We start from the raw sequence: 15,572 nt of genomic DNA, 5'->3' as shown, positions 1-15,572 counted from the left end.
GGCAGATGATTATGACAGGGTTGGAGGTAGAAGAGCAGGTCACATTATGGGATAGAGAAGAAGGTGGTGTAGGGGCAGGTGTAGCATTTATTTTGCTTGCAAGGATAAGTGCCAGGAGGGGAGATCGGTGGGGAGGGACAAATGGACAAAGAAATTGTGTAGGGAGACTTCCCTGCAGAATGCAGAAAGTGGGGATGGGAGAGGGAGAGGGAGAGATGTGCTTGGTGGTGGGATCCCATTAAAGACTGTGGAAATTATAGAGAATTATGTGCTGGATGCGGAGGGATGGTAGGTGAGGACAAGGGGAACTCTATCCCTGATGGGGTGAGGGCAGACATGTGCAAAATGGAAAAAATGTGGTTGAGGGCAGTGTTGCTGGTGGAGGAAAGGAAGCCTTTTTTTTGAAGAAAGGGAAGATTTCCTTGGCTCTGGAATGAAAAATCTCATTCTGAGAGCAGATGCAGCAGAAATGGAGGAACTGAGAGAAAGGGATGGCATTTTTGGGAAGAGGTATAGTCCAGGTAGCTGTGAGAGTCAGTAGGTTTATAATAGACATCAAGATAAGCTGTCTCCAGAGACAGAGAGATAGAGAAAGGGGTAGGCGGCGTGGGAAATGGACCGAGTAAATTTGGTGGGAGGGTGGAAGTTGCAGGCAAAGTTGATGAAGTCGACGAGCTTTGCATGGGTGCAGGAAAAAGCACCAAGGCAGTCATCGATGCAGCATAGGAAAAGCTGGAAGTGACACCAATGTAGGCTTGGAACATAGACTGCTCCACATAGCCGACAAACAGGCAGGCGTAGCTGGGAGGCATGCGAGTACCCATGGCTACACCTTTTGTTTGAAGGAAGTGGGAGGAGCCAAAGGAGAATTAAGTGTTGGACTGTAGTTTGTGTCTACAGTCATCTGGTGTTTTAATTAACTTAATTTGTAATATTTACCTTGTTGGCTCATTTTTGCATTGGTGCCAATTTGTTGGCATGAGGGAAGATCTGTTGTGCAGCTGCCGAGAAGGTTTAAGGATTGTAGACAGATGAGTTATTCATATTGAGTCCAATCAGAAACCAGAACGGAGGGAAAGATGGTCATTCAGTGAAAGGTAGAACACAGAATAGTACAGCACTGCACAAGCAATTCCGTCTGCCATGTTGTGGCAATCTAAATACCCTCTTCCTGTGTATCGTCCATGTCCCTCCATATTCATATGTCGAGCTAAGATCCTCTTAAGCTCGACCAAACTGCCCAATTCCACGACTACCCCTGGTAACCTACTCCAGGCACCCAACACCCTTACCATAAAGAACTTGCCCTTGTGTCACCTATAAACTTCCCACCCACCAACCTTAAGGACATATCCTCTGCTGTTTGACATTTCTGCTCTGCAGAAAATATTCTGTTTACCTGAATAAGGCTCTCATCATTTAAAAAACCTCAATCAAGTCTCCCCTCAGTCTCCAGTGCTCTAGGAAGGATAACCCACATTTGTCCAACCGCTCCTTCCAGCTTAATCTGTTGAATCCAGGCAGCATTCTGGTCAAGCACTTCTGCACCCTCTCCATGTCCTTCACATAATGAGGCAACCAGAACGGCACACAAAACTCCAAGTATGGTCTGACTACAGTTTGATATAGCTGCAGTGTGACTTCCTTACTCTAGTACTCCCTATCAATGAAAGCAAGCACACTGTATGCCTTCCTTACCACTTTCAGTGAACTCTGGACCTGGACCCCAAGGTCTCGCTGTACCTCAATGCTTTTAAGAGGTCTACCATTACTCTATACTTTCTACTTTCATTTGACCTTCTTAAGTGCAACATTTCACACTTGCTCAGATAAAACTCCATCCAGCACTTCTCTGTCCATAACTAATTGATCTCTGCCCTGTCGGAGTCCTTTACAATGTCCACAACTCCATTAATCTCAGTGTCATTTGCAAATCTACCATCTACATTTTCACCCAAATCATCAAAGGTCCCTGTGGAACACCACTGGCCACAAATACGAATCAAGGAAAGGCAAACCAAAACTCACCTCACAGTTGTATGTATTAAATTTCAGTATAATAGAAGTGTTTGGTATAATTCAGACTTGCCTCATTCCATTAAGAATTCACTTACACTTGAAACAATGCCTAGAAATAGTTTGTGGACAAGCGTATACATCAAAATAACAGTACAGCACAGGACAGCAACAGGCCATTCAGCCCATAATGTTGTGCCAAACTAATTAAACTAGTAATTAAATACAAAAATAACCTAATCTCTTCTCCACACAATGTCCATAACCTTTTATTCGCTGCACATTCACGTGCCAATCTAAGACTCTTAAACTCCTTTATCGAATTTGCCTCCATCACCACCCTATTCAGTGTACCCACCACTATGTTAAAAACTTGCCCTGCACATTTCCTTTGAACTTGCCCCCACCCACCTTAAATGCGTGCCCTCTGGTATTAGATATTTCAACCATAGGGAAAAGATACTAGCTGTCTACTCAATCTATGCCTCTCATCACCTTAGAAACTTTTATCAGATCGGACCATATGTTTTCCAACCCAGGTAGCATCCTGCTAAACCTCTTCTACAACCTCTCCAAAGCCGCTTCCTATAATGAGGCGACGAGAATTAAATGCCAAGGGCCGTTCTATCATGTCCCAAAGTACAACATCTCACATCTGGCCAGATTAAACTCCAACTGCCATTTTGCCACTGATATCTGCAAACGATCTACATCCCACTGTATACCTTTACATTTAAGTGAATAATTAGTCTGTCAGAGAGACACCGAGAACAAAGCCTGTGTAGAACAGCATCCTGATATTTGTGTTTAGAGCAGATTGTATGTTAATTCACTCAATATGGTGTAGGGTAACAACCTCAGCATTACTCTTACAGTACAAGCTACTTCAACGATAATCTATTCTTTCCCAGATAACTATTTTCCAACAGTAGATTGTTTTACCATTGATGCTCTTGCAGATGAATTTGGCTTCTTCAGTTCCAGCATCTTGTTTCTATGTTGATTTGATAATTGTCTAACAGATTCAACCTAAATGAAAACATAGCAAATTAAAGAACCAATCAGTGACAAATAAGATTTTTTATAACTGTCTGTTGAAATTGATTTTACAATTCTTTGATTCAGTGACAGCACGAATTCTGGTGGTAACCAGAAAGCTTTCTTGTTTAGCAGTGGTATGTTAAAGACTTATTATTTTCCCGCATATAGCTACATACTAAAAAGTGAAAATGCTGGAACCTTCACCAGTTTGACATCTGGGACCTGTTTCTTTGTACAGATGCTGACTGGAGTGTTTCAGCATTCCCCTTCCAGTTCAGATCCCATCATCTGCAGTTTTCATTCCCTTTGCACAGCTATTAGTGTTTAGGAAAATCCAAACAAACAACAGTTAAAAGAAGAATAGAGACAAGATAACCAGTCATTTCACCAAAACCAGAATCATAGCATTGCCCTCACCCAGATCAATATAATTACAACACTTCACCAAACCAGCAATATAATCGGGGTTCAATTCCCTGCCACTGTCTATAAGGAGTTTGTTCATTCTCCCTGTGACCATATGGATTTTCTCTGGTGCTACAGTTTCCTCCCATATTTCAAACACATTCGGGTTAGGGTTAGACAGTTGCGAGGATGCTAGGTTGGCACCTGAAGTGTGACAACACTTGCGGACAGCCCAGTAAAATCTTAGCTGATTTGATTTGATTTGATGCAAAATGACACAATTCACTGTATGTTTTGAAATACATGTGACAAATAATTAAAGCTGATAACAAAGAATAAAACCAAGTTTCATGCTGGTGCCATTCAGACCCATAGCTTTAAAACAATGTTTGAGGCTATAACTATCCACTTCCTGCATTTTACATACTCTTTCACCAGATTATTTTCAGAAATTAATCTTGCTCTTAAAGTCAGCAACATAGTAAAATCATTTAAGTACCTGAGTAAATCAGGTATGAATGCATACCTGAGTAAATGTGCGAATAACTCAAAAACATTTCAAGCTCATCAGCACGGGAAATATTCAACATGCCACTACAGCATTGCAAGGTTTTGCAAGACAATTAATTCTCAGAACATTCTACAAGTTAAAGATTCAGCTTGCTTAGTTCACATCACATTTGGATTATCCATGCAAAGAAGTAAAAATACTTTAGTATAATTAGTCTTTCCTACTGCAATGACTTGGGGGTGTCTGGAATTCAGATGCAACTAATCTGATATCTTTGAGAGCAACAAATTTTATGTACTGTACAATTATTTAAATCCGCAATAAACCAAAAGAAATAAAAGCAGAGTTAGGCTATTCCACCCATGGAGTCTGCTCCAGCATTCCATCATGGCCAATTTATTATCCCTATTAACCCCATTCTCCTGCCTTCTCCCTGTAACCTTTGACACCCTTACTAATCAAGAACCTTTCAATTTCTGCTTTAAATATACCCAATTACTTGGCCTCCACATTGTCTACGGCAATGAATTCCACAGATTCACCACCCTCTGGCTAAAGAAATTCCTCCTCATCTCTGTTCTAAATGGATGTCCATCTATTCTGAGGCTGTACCCTATGGTCCTAGACTCCCTCATCATAGGGAACATGCTCTCCACATCTACTCTATCCAGGCTTTTCAATATTCGAAAGGCTTCAATGAGATGCCCCCTCATTCTTCTAAACTCCTGTGAGTACAGGCCCAGAGCCATCAAACTCTCTGCAAACATTAACCCTTTCATTCCCGAAATCATTCTCATGAAACTCTTCCGGGCCCTCTCCATTGCCCATACATCATTACTTAGATACAGGGCCCAAAACTACTCATAATACTCCAAGTGCAGTCTGACCAATGTCTTATAAAGCTTCAGTATCACATCCTTGCTCTTATATTCTAGTCCTCTTGAAGTGAATGCTAACATTGCATTTGCCTTCCTTAGAACATAAGATCACAAGAAATAGGAGGAGTAGGCCATATGAACCATTAAGCCTGCTCCGCCATTCAATAAGATCATAGCAGATCTGACTATGGATTCATCTCCACCTACCTGCCCTTTCCCCATAACCTTTAATTCCCCTACTATGCAAAAATCTATCCAATCTTGGTTTCTCTCCATTTAGGAAATAGCCCACACCTTTATTCCTTCTACCGAAGTGAATGACCATCACTTCTTTACACTATATTCCATCTGCCACTTCTTTGCCATTCTCCCAATCTGTCCAAGTCCTTCTGTAAACTCCCTGCTTCCTCAACACTAACCACCCCTCCACCTAACTCCATATCATTCACAAACTTGGCCATAAAGCCATCAATTCCATCATCCAACTTGTGACATATATCATGAATAGAAGTGGTCCCAATACCGACCCCTGTAGAACAGCACTAGTCACCAGCAGCTAACCAGAATGGCCCCCTTTATTCCCAGTCTTTGCTTCCTGCCAGTCAACCAGTCTTCTATTTATGCTGGTATTTTTCTGTAATACCATGGGCTCTTATCTTGTTAAGCAACCTCAGTGTAGCACCTTGTCAAAGGACTTCTGAAAATCCATGTAAACAACATCCAGTGACTCTCCTTTGTCTATCCTGCTCAAAGAACTCAAACAGATTTATCAGGCAGGATTTCCCCTTAAGGAAACCATGCTGACTTTGCTCTACTTTATCATACAGCTCCAAAGTATCCCAACAACTCATCCTTAACAATCGACTCCAACATCTTCCCAAGCACTGTAGTCAGGCTAACTAGCCTATAATCCACACACACACACACACACACACCCAAGAAGGTTGCTGGTGAACGCAGCAGGCCAGGCAGCATCTACAGGAAGAGGCACAGTCGGCGCTTCAGGCCGAGACCCTTCGTCAGGACTATAATCTCCTTTCTTTTGTCTCTCTCCCTTCCTGGAGTGACATTTGCAATTTTCCAGTCCTCTGAAACCATTTCAAAATCTAGTGATTCTCGAAAGATCATTACTAATGTATCCACAATCTCTTCTGCTAACTCTTTCAGAGAAACTGCACTCACTTCTGCCCCCGCCACTCAAATTTCTGGCATACTGCTAGTGTCTTCCATAGTGAAAACTGACACAAAATACTTATTAAATTCATCCATTATTTCTTTGTCCCCCATTACTACCTCTCCAGCGTTATTTTCCAGCAGTCCAATATTCACACTTGCCTCTCATATACTCTTTATATACCCGAGAAAAACTTCTGGTATCCTCTTTTATATTATTAGCTAGTTTACTTTCATATTTCATCTTTTCTCTCCTTATAGTTTTCTTAATTGCTTTCTCTTCATTTTTAAAATCTTCCCAATCCTCTAACTTCCCACTAATTTTTGCTCTATTATAGGCCCCCTCTTTTCCCTTTATGGTCTCTTTGACTTCTCATCAGCCACAGTTGCCTCATCCTCCCTTTAGAATACTACTTCATCTTTGAGATGCATCTTTCCTATGCCTTCCAAATTGCTACCAAAGCACCAGCCACTGCTGTTTTGCCCATCATCCCTACTAGTGTCCTCTTCCAATCAACTTTGGCCAGCTTCTCTTTTGTGGGTAATAGGTTACACTCACACTCAAAGTATCAGCTCACAAGATAGTGAAGTGTTACCACTGCAGCCATTGTCACCATTGTGCATAATTCCTCACTGCTGCAGATTCTAAACGGACATTTATTATGACAGAAACTCAAATTAGGTTGCACATCACCAGACTTACAGTGGCGTGCAAAAGTTTGGGCACCCCGGTCAAGATTTCTGTTACTGTGAATAGCTAAGCGAGTAGAAGATAAATTGATTTCTAGAAGGCATAAAGTTAAAGATAACACATTTCCTTAATATTTTAAGAAAACTTTTATTTCCATCTTTTACAGTTGCAAAATAACAAAAAAGGAAAAGGGCCCAAAGCAAAAGTTTGGACACCCTGCATTGTCAGTACTTAGTAACACCCCCTTTGGTAAGTATCACAGCTTGTAAACGCTTTCTGTATCCAGCTAAGAGTCTTTCAATTCTTGTTTGGGGGATTTCTGCCCATTCTTCCTCGCAAAAGGCTTCTAGTTCTGTGAGATTCTTGGGCTGTCTTGCATGCACTGCTCGTTTGAGGTCTATCCACAGATTCTCGATGATGTTTAGGTCGGGGGACTGTGAGGACCATGGCAAAACCTTCAGCTTGCACCTCTTGAGGTAGTCCATTGTGGATTTTGAGGTGTGTTTAGATTCATTATCCTGCTATAGAAGCCATCCTCTTTCCATCTTTAGCTTTCTTTTTTTTTTTTACAGACGGTGTGATGTTTGCTTCCAGAATTTGCTGGTATTTAATTGAATTCATTCTTCCCTCTACCAGTAAATGTTCCCCGTGCCACTGGCTGCAACACAAGCCCAAAGCATGATCGATCCACCCCCGTGCTTAACAGTTAGAGAGGGGTTCTTTTCATGAAATTCTGCACCCTTTTTTCTACAAACACCTTTGCTCATTGCAGCCAAAAAGTTCTATTCAAAAGGTTCAAAGGAACATCTAAACAAGCCTGATGCACTTTGGAAACAAGACCTGTGGACTGATGAAGTTAAAATAGAACTTCTTGGCCCAAATGAGCAAAGATATGTTTGTAGAAAAAAGGGTGCAGAATTTCATGAAAAGAACCCCTCTCCAACTGTTAAGCACGGGGGTGGATCGATCATGCTTTGGGCTTGTGTTGCAGCCAGTGGCACAGGGAACATTTACTGGTAGAGGGAAGAATGAATTCAATGAAATACCAGCAAATTCTGGAAACAAACATCACACCGTCTGTAAAAAAGCCGAAGATGAAAAGAGGATGGCTTCTATAGCAGGATAATGAATCTAAACACACCTCAAAATCCACAATGGACTACCTCAAGAGGTGCAAGCTGAAGGTTTTGCCATGGCCCTCACAGTCCCCTGACCTAAACATCATCGAGAATCTGTGGATAGACCTCAAAAGAGCAGTGCATGCAAGACAGCCCAAGAATCTCACAGAACTAGAAGCCTTTTGCAAGGAAGAATGGGCAGAAATCCCCCAAACAAGAATTGAAAGACTCTTAACTGGCTACAAAAAGCATTTACAAGCTGTGATACTTGCCAACGGGGGGAGTATTACTAAGTACTGCCATGCAGGGTGCCCAAACTTTTGCTTCAGGACCTTTTCTTTTTTTGTTATTTTGAAACTGTAAAAGATGGAAATAAAAAAGTTTTCTTGCTTAAAATATTAAAGAATGTGTCATCTTTAACTTTATGTCTTTTGGAAATCAGTTCATCTTTTACTCACTTAGCTATTCACAGTAACAGAAATTTTGACCAGGAGTGCCCAAACTTTTGCATGACACTGTATTATCACAGGGAGATCTCAGCCGATATTACTCCCATTGTTAAAAACTGTTTCAATTATAGTACCTGGAGAGAAATTATTTTAACTATGGAGATAAATTACAAAAATGCAACTAGTTATAAATCTATCAAATTCAGAATGGTTTATTAAATGAGAAATTACTGACAAAAATCTTTCCAAAGGTGAACAAATTTATAAGGCAGGAAATTGCTGAACTGTATTTATAATTTAGAATTAAATTTAAATTCAAAGCCTGTGACATCCAACCTGCAAAGTGAACTGAATGTTAGCTGAAACCTCAGTCTTAGTTACTACTTTACCAAAGTATAGAGACAGAAGAACAAGTTAGATAGTGAACGAGGTTAACTGATCATGTAATTATGCTTCCACTTTACAAATGCACTCTTACATAATGTTGTAAGCTGCCTCCTGCCCTACTGTTATAATATTCCAGTCGAAGTTCTTCAGGGGAGATGTCCACAAGACCTGCAGGAGAATCAATCAGGTTTATTACGCTCATATATGACATGAAATGCGTTGGTTTGCAGCAGCAATACAATACAAATACAAAAATCTATAAACAAATAGTGCACAGAAAAAAAATAATGAGATAGTGTCACTGGACCATTCAGAAACCTGATGACGGAAGGGAATAAATCACTATGTAGGGGTCTTCGGGCTATTTCATACCTCCTTCCTGATGGTAGTAATAAGGAGAGGGCACATAATATAAGCCAACATTCCTCAGTTTGCATAGTGGGCAGCAGGGTCAGCAATTAAAACTTGCAAAGTGATCTGGACCAGCTCAAAAAATGGCTGAAAAAAAAATGGCAGATGGAACTTAATGCAGACAAGTGTGAGGTGTTGAATTTTGGGAGGACCAGCCAGGGTAGGGCTCACACAGTGAGTGGTAGAGCACTGCGGAATGCGGCAGAACAGAAGGGTCTGGGAATACATATTCCATAATTCCTTGAAAGTGGCGTCACAGGTAGACAGGGATGTAAAAAAACAGCTTTTAGCACATTGGCCTTCATAAGTCAATGTATTAAGTACAGGAGTTGGAATGTTTATGTTGAAGTTATATAAGTTTTGGTCACCTACCTGTAGCAGAGATATCAATAAGGTTGAAAGAGTACAAAGAAAATTTACAAGGATGTTGCTAGGACTTGAGGATGCGAGTTATAGAGAGAGGTTGAATAGGTTAGGACTTTGTTTACTGGAACACAGGAGAATGAGGGGGAGGTCTTATGGAGGTATACAAAATTATGAGGGATATATAGATAGGGTGAATGCATGCAGGCTCCCCCCCCGGGCTGGTTGATACTACAACTAAAGGTCACAGGTTTAGGGTGACAGGTGAAATGTTTAAGGGGAACTTGAGGGGAAACTCTGACTCAGAGGGTGATGCAAGTGTGGAACAAACTACCAGTGGAAGTGGTTGGGGGTGGAGGGGAGGGGAGGGGAGGGCACGTTACGTTGGCTCAGACCATGAGAGGCCTGCGTCGGGCATTTTCATGCCTTACAAGGCGCAGATTGGAAGTCTGTGTGGAGCGCCACTCCTAGTACAGACACTAGAGCAATGTGTGGTTAAGTGCCTTGCTCAAGGACACAAACATGCTGCCACAGCTGAGGCCTGAAGAAGCAACCTTCAGATCACGAGAAGAACGCCTTAACCATTGGCCACGTGCCCAACACAAAGTGATGGAAGTGGTGGATGTGGGTTCAATTGTAACATTTAAGAGAAGTTTGGATTGATAAATGGATGAGAAAGGTGTGGAAGGCCATGGTTCAGATGCAAGTAGATAGGACTAAGCAGAAAACTAGTCCAGCATGGACTAGGTGGCTCTAAGGGCCTGTTTCTGTGCTGTAGTGCTCTATGATGCTACTACTTTAATTTCTTAATCACTGAATTGTTTTTGGAATCTCTTAACACATCAATAGTTTCCTTACTTCCAAGCCTCAATCTGATCCAAAATCCTCTGGCTTGGAATTACAAAGAGTAAAATGAAAGTGCAACAGAAGTAAAAAATGAATTTACTTTTGGATAAACAAGCTGCACAAAAACAGAAACAAATCACACCTGAAACACAAGCATATTCTCTGGTAACAGAATAACAGGAGAACAGCCACTGTCCAGAAGATTCCCATGATTCAATGTCTTTTCTTACAAGTTCCCTGAAAAAAATTAACAGCAGTCACCATAATGCATATAGCATTTCTTCATAAATGATTAGTACCGTAATGCTGAATGTGCTTGTCAAAGGCCTTTGGAAATTCACTGACTCTCCTTTGTCTATCCTGCCTGTTATTCCTCACAGAATTCCAAAAGATTTTTTCAGGCAAGATTTCCCCTGAAGGAAACCATGCTGACTTTGGCCACTTTCATCATGTCCCTCCAAGTATGCTAAAACATCATCCTTAGTAATAGACTCCAACATCTTCCCAACCACTGAAGTCAGGCTAACTGGTCTATAGTTTCCTTTCTTCTGTCTCCCTCGCTTCTTAAACAGGGCAATGACACTTGCAGTTTTCCAATCCACAGGAACCATTCCAGAATCCAGTGATTCGTGAAAGATCATTATTAATGCCTCCACAATCTCCTTAGCTACCTTTTTCAGAACCCTGGGTCCATCTTGTCCAGGTGACTTATTTATCTTCAGGCTTTTCACCTTCTACTAAGTAATAACAGCTACACACACTTCTGCCCCCTGACACTCTCAAATTTCTGGCAATTGTTGGCGTCCTCCATAATGAAGACTGACCCAAAATAATTATTCAGTTTGTACGCTTTTTTTTGTTCCCCATTACTACCTCTCCAGCGTCATTTTCCAGCAGTCCAATATTCACTCTCTTTTACTCTTTCTATATCTGAAAAAAAAACTTTTGGTACCCCTTTTATATTATTGGCTAGCTTACTTTTATATTTCATCTTGTTTTCTCCTTGCTTTTTCAGTTAGCTTCTGTTGGTTTTTAAAAGTTTCCCAATCCTCTACTTCCCACTAATTGTTGCTGTATCATATGCCCTTCTTTTGCTTCTATGTGTTGGCACGTGGCCAAGTGGTTAAGACGTTGGTCTAGTGATCTGAAGGTCACTAGTTCGAGCCTCAGTTGAGGCACAGTGTTGTGTCCTTGAGCAAGGCACTTAACCACACATTGCTCTGCGACGACACCGGTGCCAAGCTGTATTGGCCCTAGTGCCCTTCCCTTGGACAACATCAGTGGCGTGGAGAGGGGAGACTTGCAGCATGGGCAACTGCCGGTCTTCCATACAACCTTGTCCAGGCCTGCGCCCTGGAAACCTTCCAAGGCGCAAATCCATGGTCTCATGAGACTAACAGATGCCTACTACTATTTTGTTTCTATGTTGCCTTTGGCTTCCTTTGTCAGCCACGGTTGCCTCATTCTCTCTTTAGGATACTATTTCATCTTTGGAATGCATCTATCCTGCACCATCTGAACTGCCCCAAGAAACTTCAGCCACTACTCAACAAGATTGCAATGCCGCTGACTGTATTAAGAGAGCATGGGAATGCGTTTGTCTAACATGGGCAGATTGGGATTGCTAGTGATTACTTAGCATGGTTACACTGACATACGCAAACCATCTACTTCTCTAAAGGCTGTTTAGCACCATGATGTGCAATACCAACAGGATCCCTTCAGATACAGTGTAGGTAAATATATGGTCATGCACTCTGATAGAAGGAATAAACACAGATTATTTTCTAAACAGGAATGAATTCAGAAATCGGCAGTGGAAAGGGACTTAGGAAGTCCTCATTAGATTCCCTAAAGGTTAACTTCAGGTTAATGCAAGGTAAAGAACACAATTAAAACACCACAAAACAAGAAATATAAATACACAAGGTAGCTTGTATACATAGATGGATTTTTTATATATATACACCCTATCCTCGTTATATGCATCTCCAGACAATGCGGATTCACAGCTATGCAAGGAACCTATCTCTACCAACTTCCCGTTATATGCGTCCAAAACTCAGTTATGCGGGGAGCACTGCTTTCCCGCCAATACAAGTCACGTGCGCACGCCTCACAGTCTCACTTCCGCCAGTCTCGCATTGGTTTTGGCAACGTGTGGATGTGCGATCTTGCGCTCTTACCAACTGTTGTTTAAGACACTACGGTGCACTGATTTTGTGCTTGAAATACTTAACTATGCCTCCTAAGCGTCCGATGTCAAGTCTGGGCCATCAGCCAAGCGACAGAGAACCGCTTTAACACTTGAGAAAAAGTTGGAAATTATAAACAGGGCCGCGTCGGGTGAAGGTAACACAGCTCTGGGATGCTACTTCGGCCTGGGTGAGCCCACGATCAGAAACATAAAGAAAAATGCTGAGAAAATAAAAAGTGCAGAGATTGATTCATCACAAGTGTCTTCAAAGATTGTTACCAAATTGTGTTACCCGATTATGACAAAACTGGAGAAAATGTTGAGTTTGTACATTGAGCAGGAAACAAAGTAAAAAACAACACTTAGTTCTGATCATCTTCATGTAAAAGCTTTGGAAATTTATGGTCACCTTTGTTCAGAGACTAGTGAGGAAGTGTCAAGTGATATTGGTAGCCTTAATGCGCGTAGGGGATGGTTTTCTAAGTTTGTTAATCATCACAGGCTTCACAACTTAGCTGTGCTTGGTGGGCAAGCTAGTGCTGACCACGAAGCAGCTGAACTCTACCCTTTGCAGTTGCAGGCTATGATAGCTGAGTTAGGCATCACACTAAAGCAGGTGTTTAATGCTGACGAGACCGGGCTTTTTTGGAAGCGTATGCCGAAACGCACTTACATAAGTAAGGATGAAAAAACAGCATCAAGTTTCAAGGCAGCAAAGGATAGATTGACTTTGCTTATGTGTTTCAATGCCAAAGGAGACTGTAAGATGAAGCCTCTCTTAGTTTACCATTCACTAAACTCCCATGCTCTGAAGGGTTTGAGTAAGAATATGCTTCCTGTCCACTGGGCAGCTAACAAGAAAGCATGGGTCACTGGTCAAATCTTTGAAGATTGGTTTGCTAATCATTTTGCTGTTGAGGCTGAATGCTACTGCCAGGAACAGAATCTTGCCTTTAAAGCTCTTTTGTTGCTTGGCAATGCGTCAGCCCATCCTAAACATCTGGACAGCATTCATCCTGACATAACAGTGCGTTTCCTGCTGCCTAACACAACATCGCTGATTCAACCACTCGACCAAGGTGTGATATCCACATTCGAGGCTTACTTTTTACGGCGAACTATCTCTCAGATGCTGCAAGCAACAGACGATTTTGAAAATCCCGGGAGTTTACCAATGGTGAGGGAATGGTGGAAGCCCTTCAACATCAGACATGTCATCAACAACATCGATGAATCCCGGGAAGAGGTCAGGTCTTCCACTCTCAATGGAGCGTGGAAATCAATTTGGGCGGAGCGTGTGCACACCCTCAAGGGGTTTCCTGCCTTCACTGCAGCTGTCCAGGATTGTGTGGCCCTGAGCCATAAAATTGGTGGGGAAGGATTCTCAGATCTCGAGACTGCTGACGTGGTAGAACTCCGGGATTCTCATGATGAAGAATTAAGTGTGGATGACTTCTGCGTTTAACTCAGACTGAAGGTAATAACGATGAAGAAGAAAGTGTCGAGTTGCAGGTGAAGGATTTTATGGTGAAGCAACTGGCAGAATTTTTTAAAGTTGCAGAACACTTGGCACAAACGTCGATGGACGTGGACCCAAGTGTAGAACGGAGTCAGCATTTCAGTCGTTCCCTGCAGTCAACCCTTCTTCCCTACAAGCAAATTTATGCTGAAAAACAAAATGCTGCCAAGCAAACAACCCTCACCACTTTCTTCAAACCGGTGTCATCTCCTGCTGCCAGCAGTACCGAGAGTTCTGTGAATCTTCCTTCACCTCTTGCTGTCCTTGATGATCCTGATGACCACAACCATCCACCTCATCCATGTAAAGCTGCCCGACACAACACAACCACTCATCTCCCAGAGCCAACACACCTGCCACTGCTGGTGAGTACCATACACCCTAGTATGTTAACTTTCTATGATTTATTACGTTGAATATTACCTTAAATTGATGAAATATAATACGAATGCTGTCTTGTGGTACTGCTTTTGTGTCGTATTGGTATAGAAAATGTGAATAAATTACAGATAAAACATATTTAGGAAGCCTCCAGAACACATCCCTATTTTCTCTATTTAAATATTAGTCACATTATGCGTTCTCACATTATGCGTCGACTTCAAGGAACGCATCCCCTGCATATAACGAGGATAGGGTGTACATAAAGCAACACTAACATAGGAGTGCCTGTACATAAAGTTACTCTGACAGGAAATCATCAGTTAGAAGTATGGAAGAGTGGGTTAGTAGGTGGTGGTATTATTCAGTCTTACTGATTGAGGGAAGTTTGAGTGATGGGTGAAAGGCCCAGATAGAGTGGATGTGGAGAGGATGTTTCAAATAATGGGTGGGAGAATCAAGGACTAGAAGGTAGAGCCTCAGAATAGAAGGACAGTTCCTATGTCATCGGTAAGGAGCTTGTACATTCCTCCTCAATTTCCTCTGCATGCTCCAGTTTCTTCACACATTCTAAAGGTGTAGGAATTTGAAAGTTAATTAGTCATTGTAAGTCATCCTGTGATTAGGCTAGGGTTAACTAGGTGGGTTTCTGGGCGGTGTGGCTCATTAAGTGGGAAGGGTTTGTTCCGCACTGTCTCTCTAAATTAACTAAATAAATAATGTGTCAAGATGAGGAGGAACTTCCTAGCCAAAAGTGGCAAATCAGTGGGATTTATTTATTTTATTTTAATTTACTACCGAGAGATAGAGGAGGAGCTAAGGAGGATTAATGGCGCCTAATGGCGACTCCTTTGTTTGCATCTTTGGAAACAGCTCAATTTCCATCTTTAGTATCTCTATTTCTCCCTTTCAGGGTTGTTCTAACCTGGAGTTACACGCTGACTATGGTTCTTTGCGGGAATGGGACCCGCTCTTGGGGTATCACGACTGGCCATTATTCGGTACGCCAAAGGCACAGCCTGAGCTTCGCTCGCCTTGGAGGGCCGACATCTCGTGGCTCTGGAGATGGCGGATCAAAGGTCTGTGTCCGGGCAAGAGGTTGGTGTGTTGTGGAAGATAGAAGATCTAAGGCTGTGTGCCTGGAAACCCAAGATCTTTGGGCACAGAGCTCAGAAAAAGCGACGCA

General features: G+C 42.0%; 1 protein-coding gene across 1 annotated transcript in view; it reads right to left on the bottom strand.

Moving 5' to 3' along the window:
* Positions 1-15,572, bottom strand: part of nup42 (nucleoporin 42) — a 55,663-nt gene that overhangs the window by 15,390 nt on the left and 24,701 nt on the right. The window contains exons 3-5 of the mRNA XM_072283094.1: positions 10,432-10,526; positions 8,761-8,837; positions 2,959-3,045 (exon numbers count right to left, since the gene is read on the bottom strand). Of these exons, the coding sequence (XP_072139195.1) occupies positions 2,959-3,045; positions 8,761-8,837; positions 10,432-10,526 (259 nt within the window). The remainder of the gene's footprint in view (positions 1-2,958; positions 3,046-8,760; positions 8,838-10,431; positions 10,527-15,572) is intronic.

This window comes from Mobula birostris, chromosome 19, assembly GCF_030028105.1.
Source record: "Mobula birostris isolate sMobBir1 chromosome 19, sMobBir1.hap1, whole genome shotgun sequence".
Taxonomy (NCBI): Eukaryota; Metazoa; Chordata; class Chondrichthyes; order Myliobatiformes; family Myliobatidae; genus Mobula; species Mobula birostris.
The sequence above is the reverse complement of the archived record's forward strand: the minus strand, read 5'-3'. Positions and strand labels throughout refer to the sequence as shown.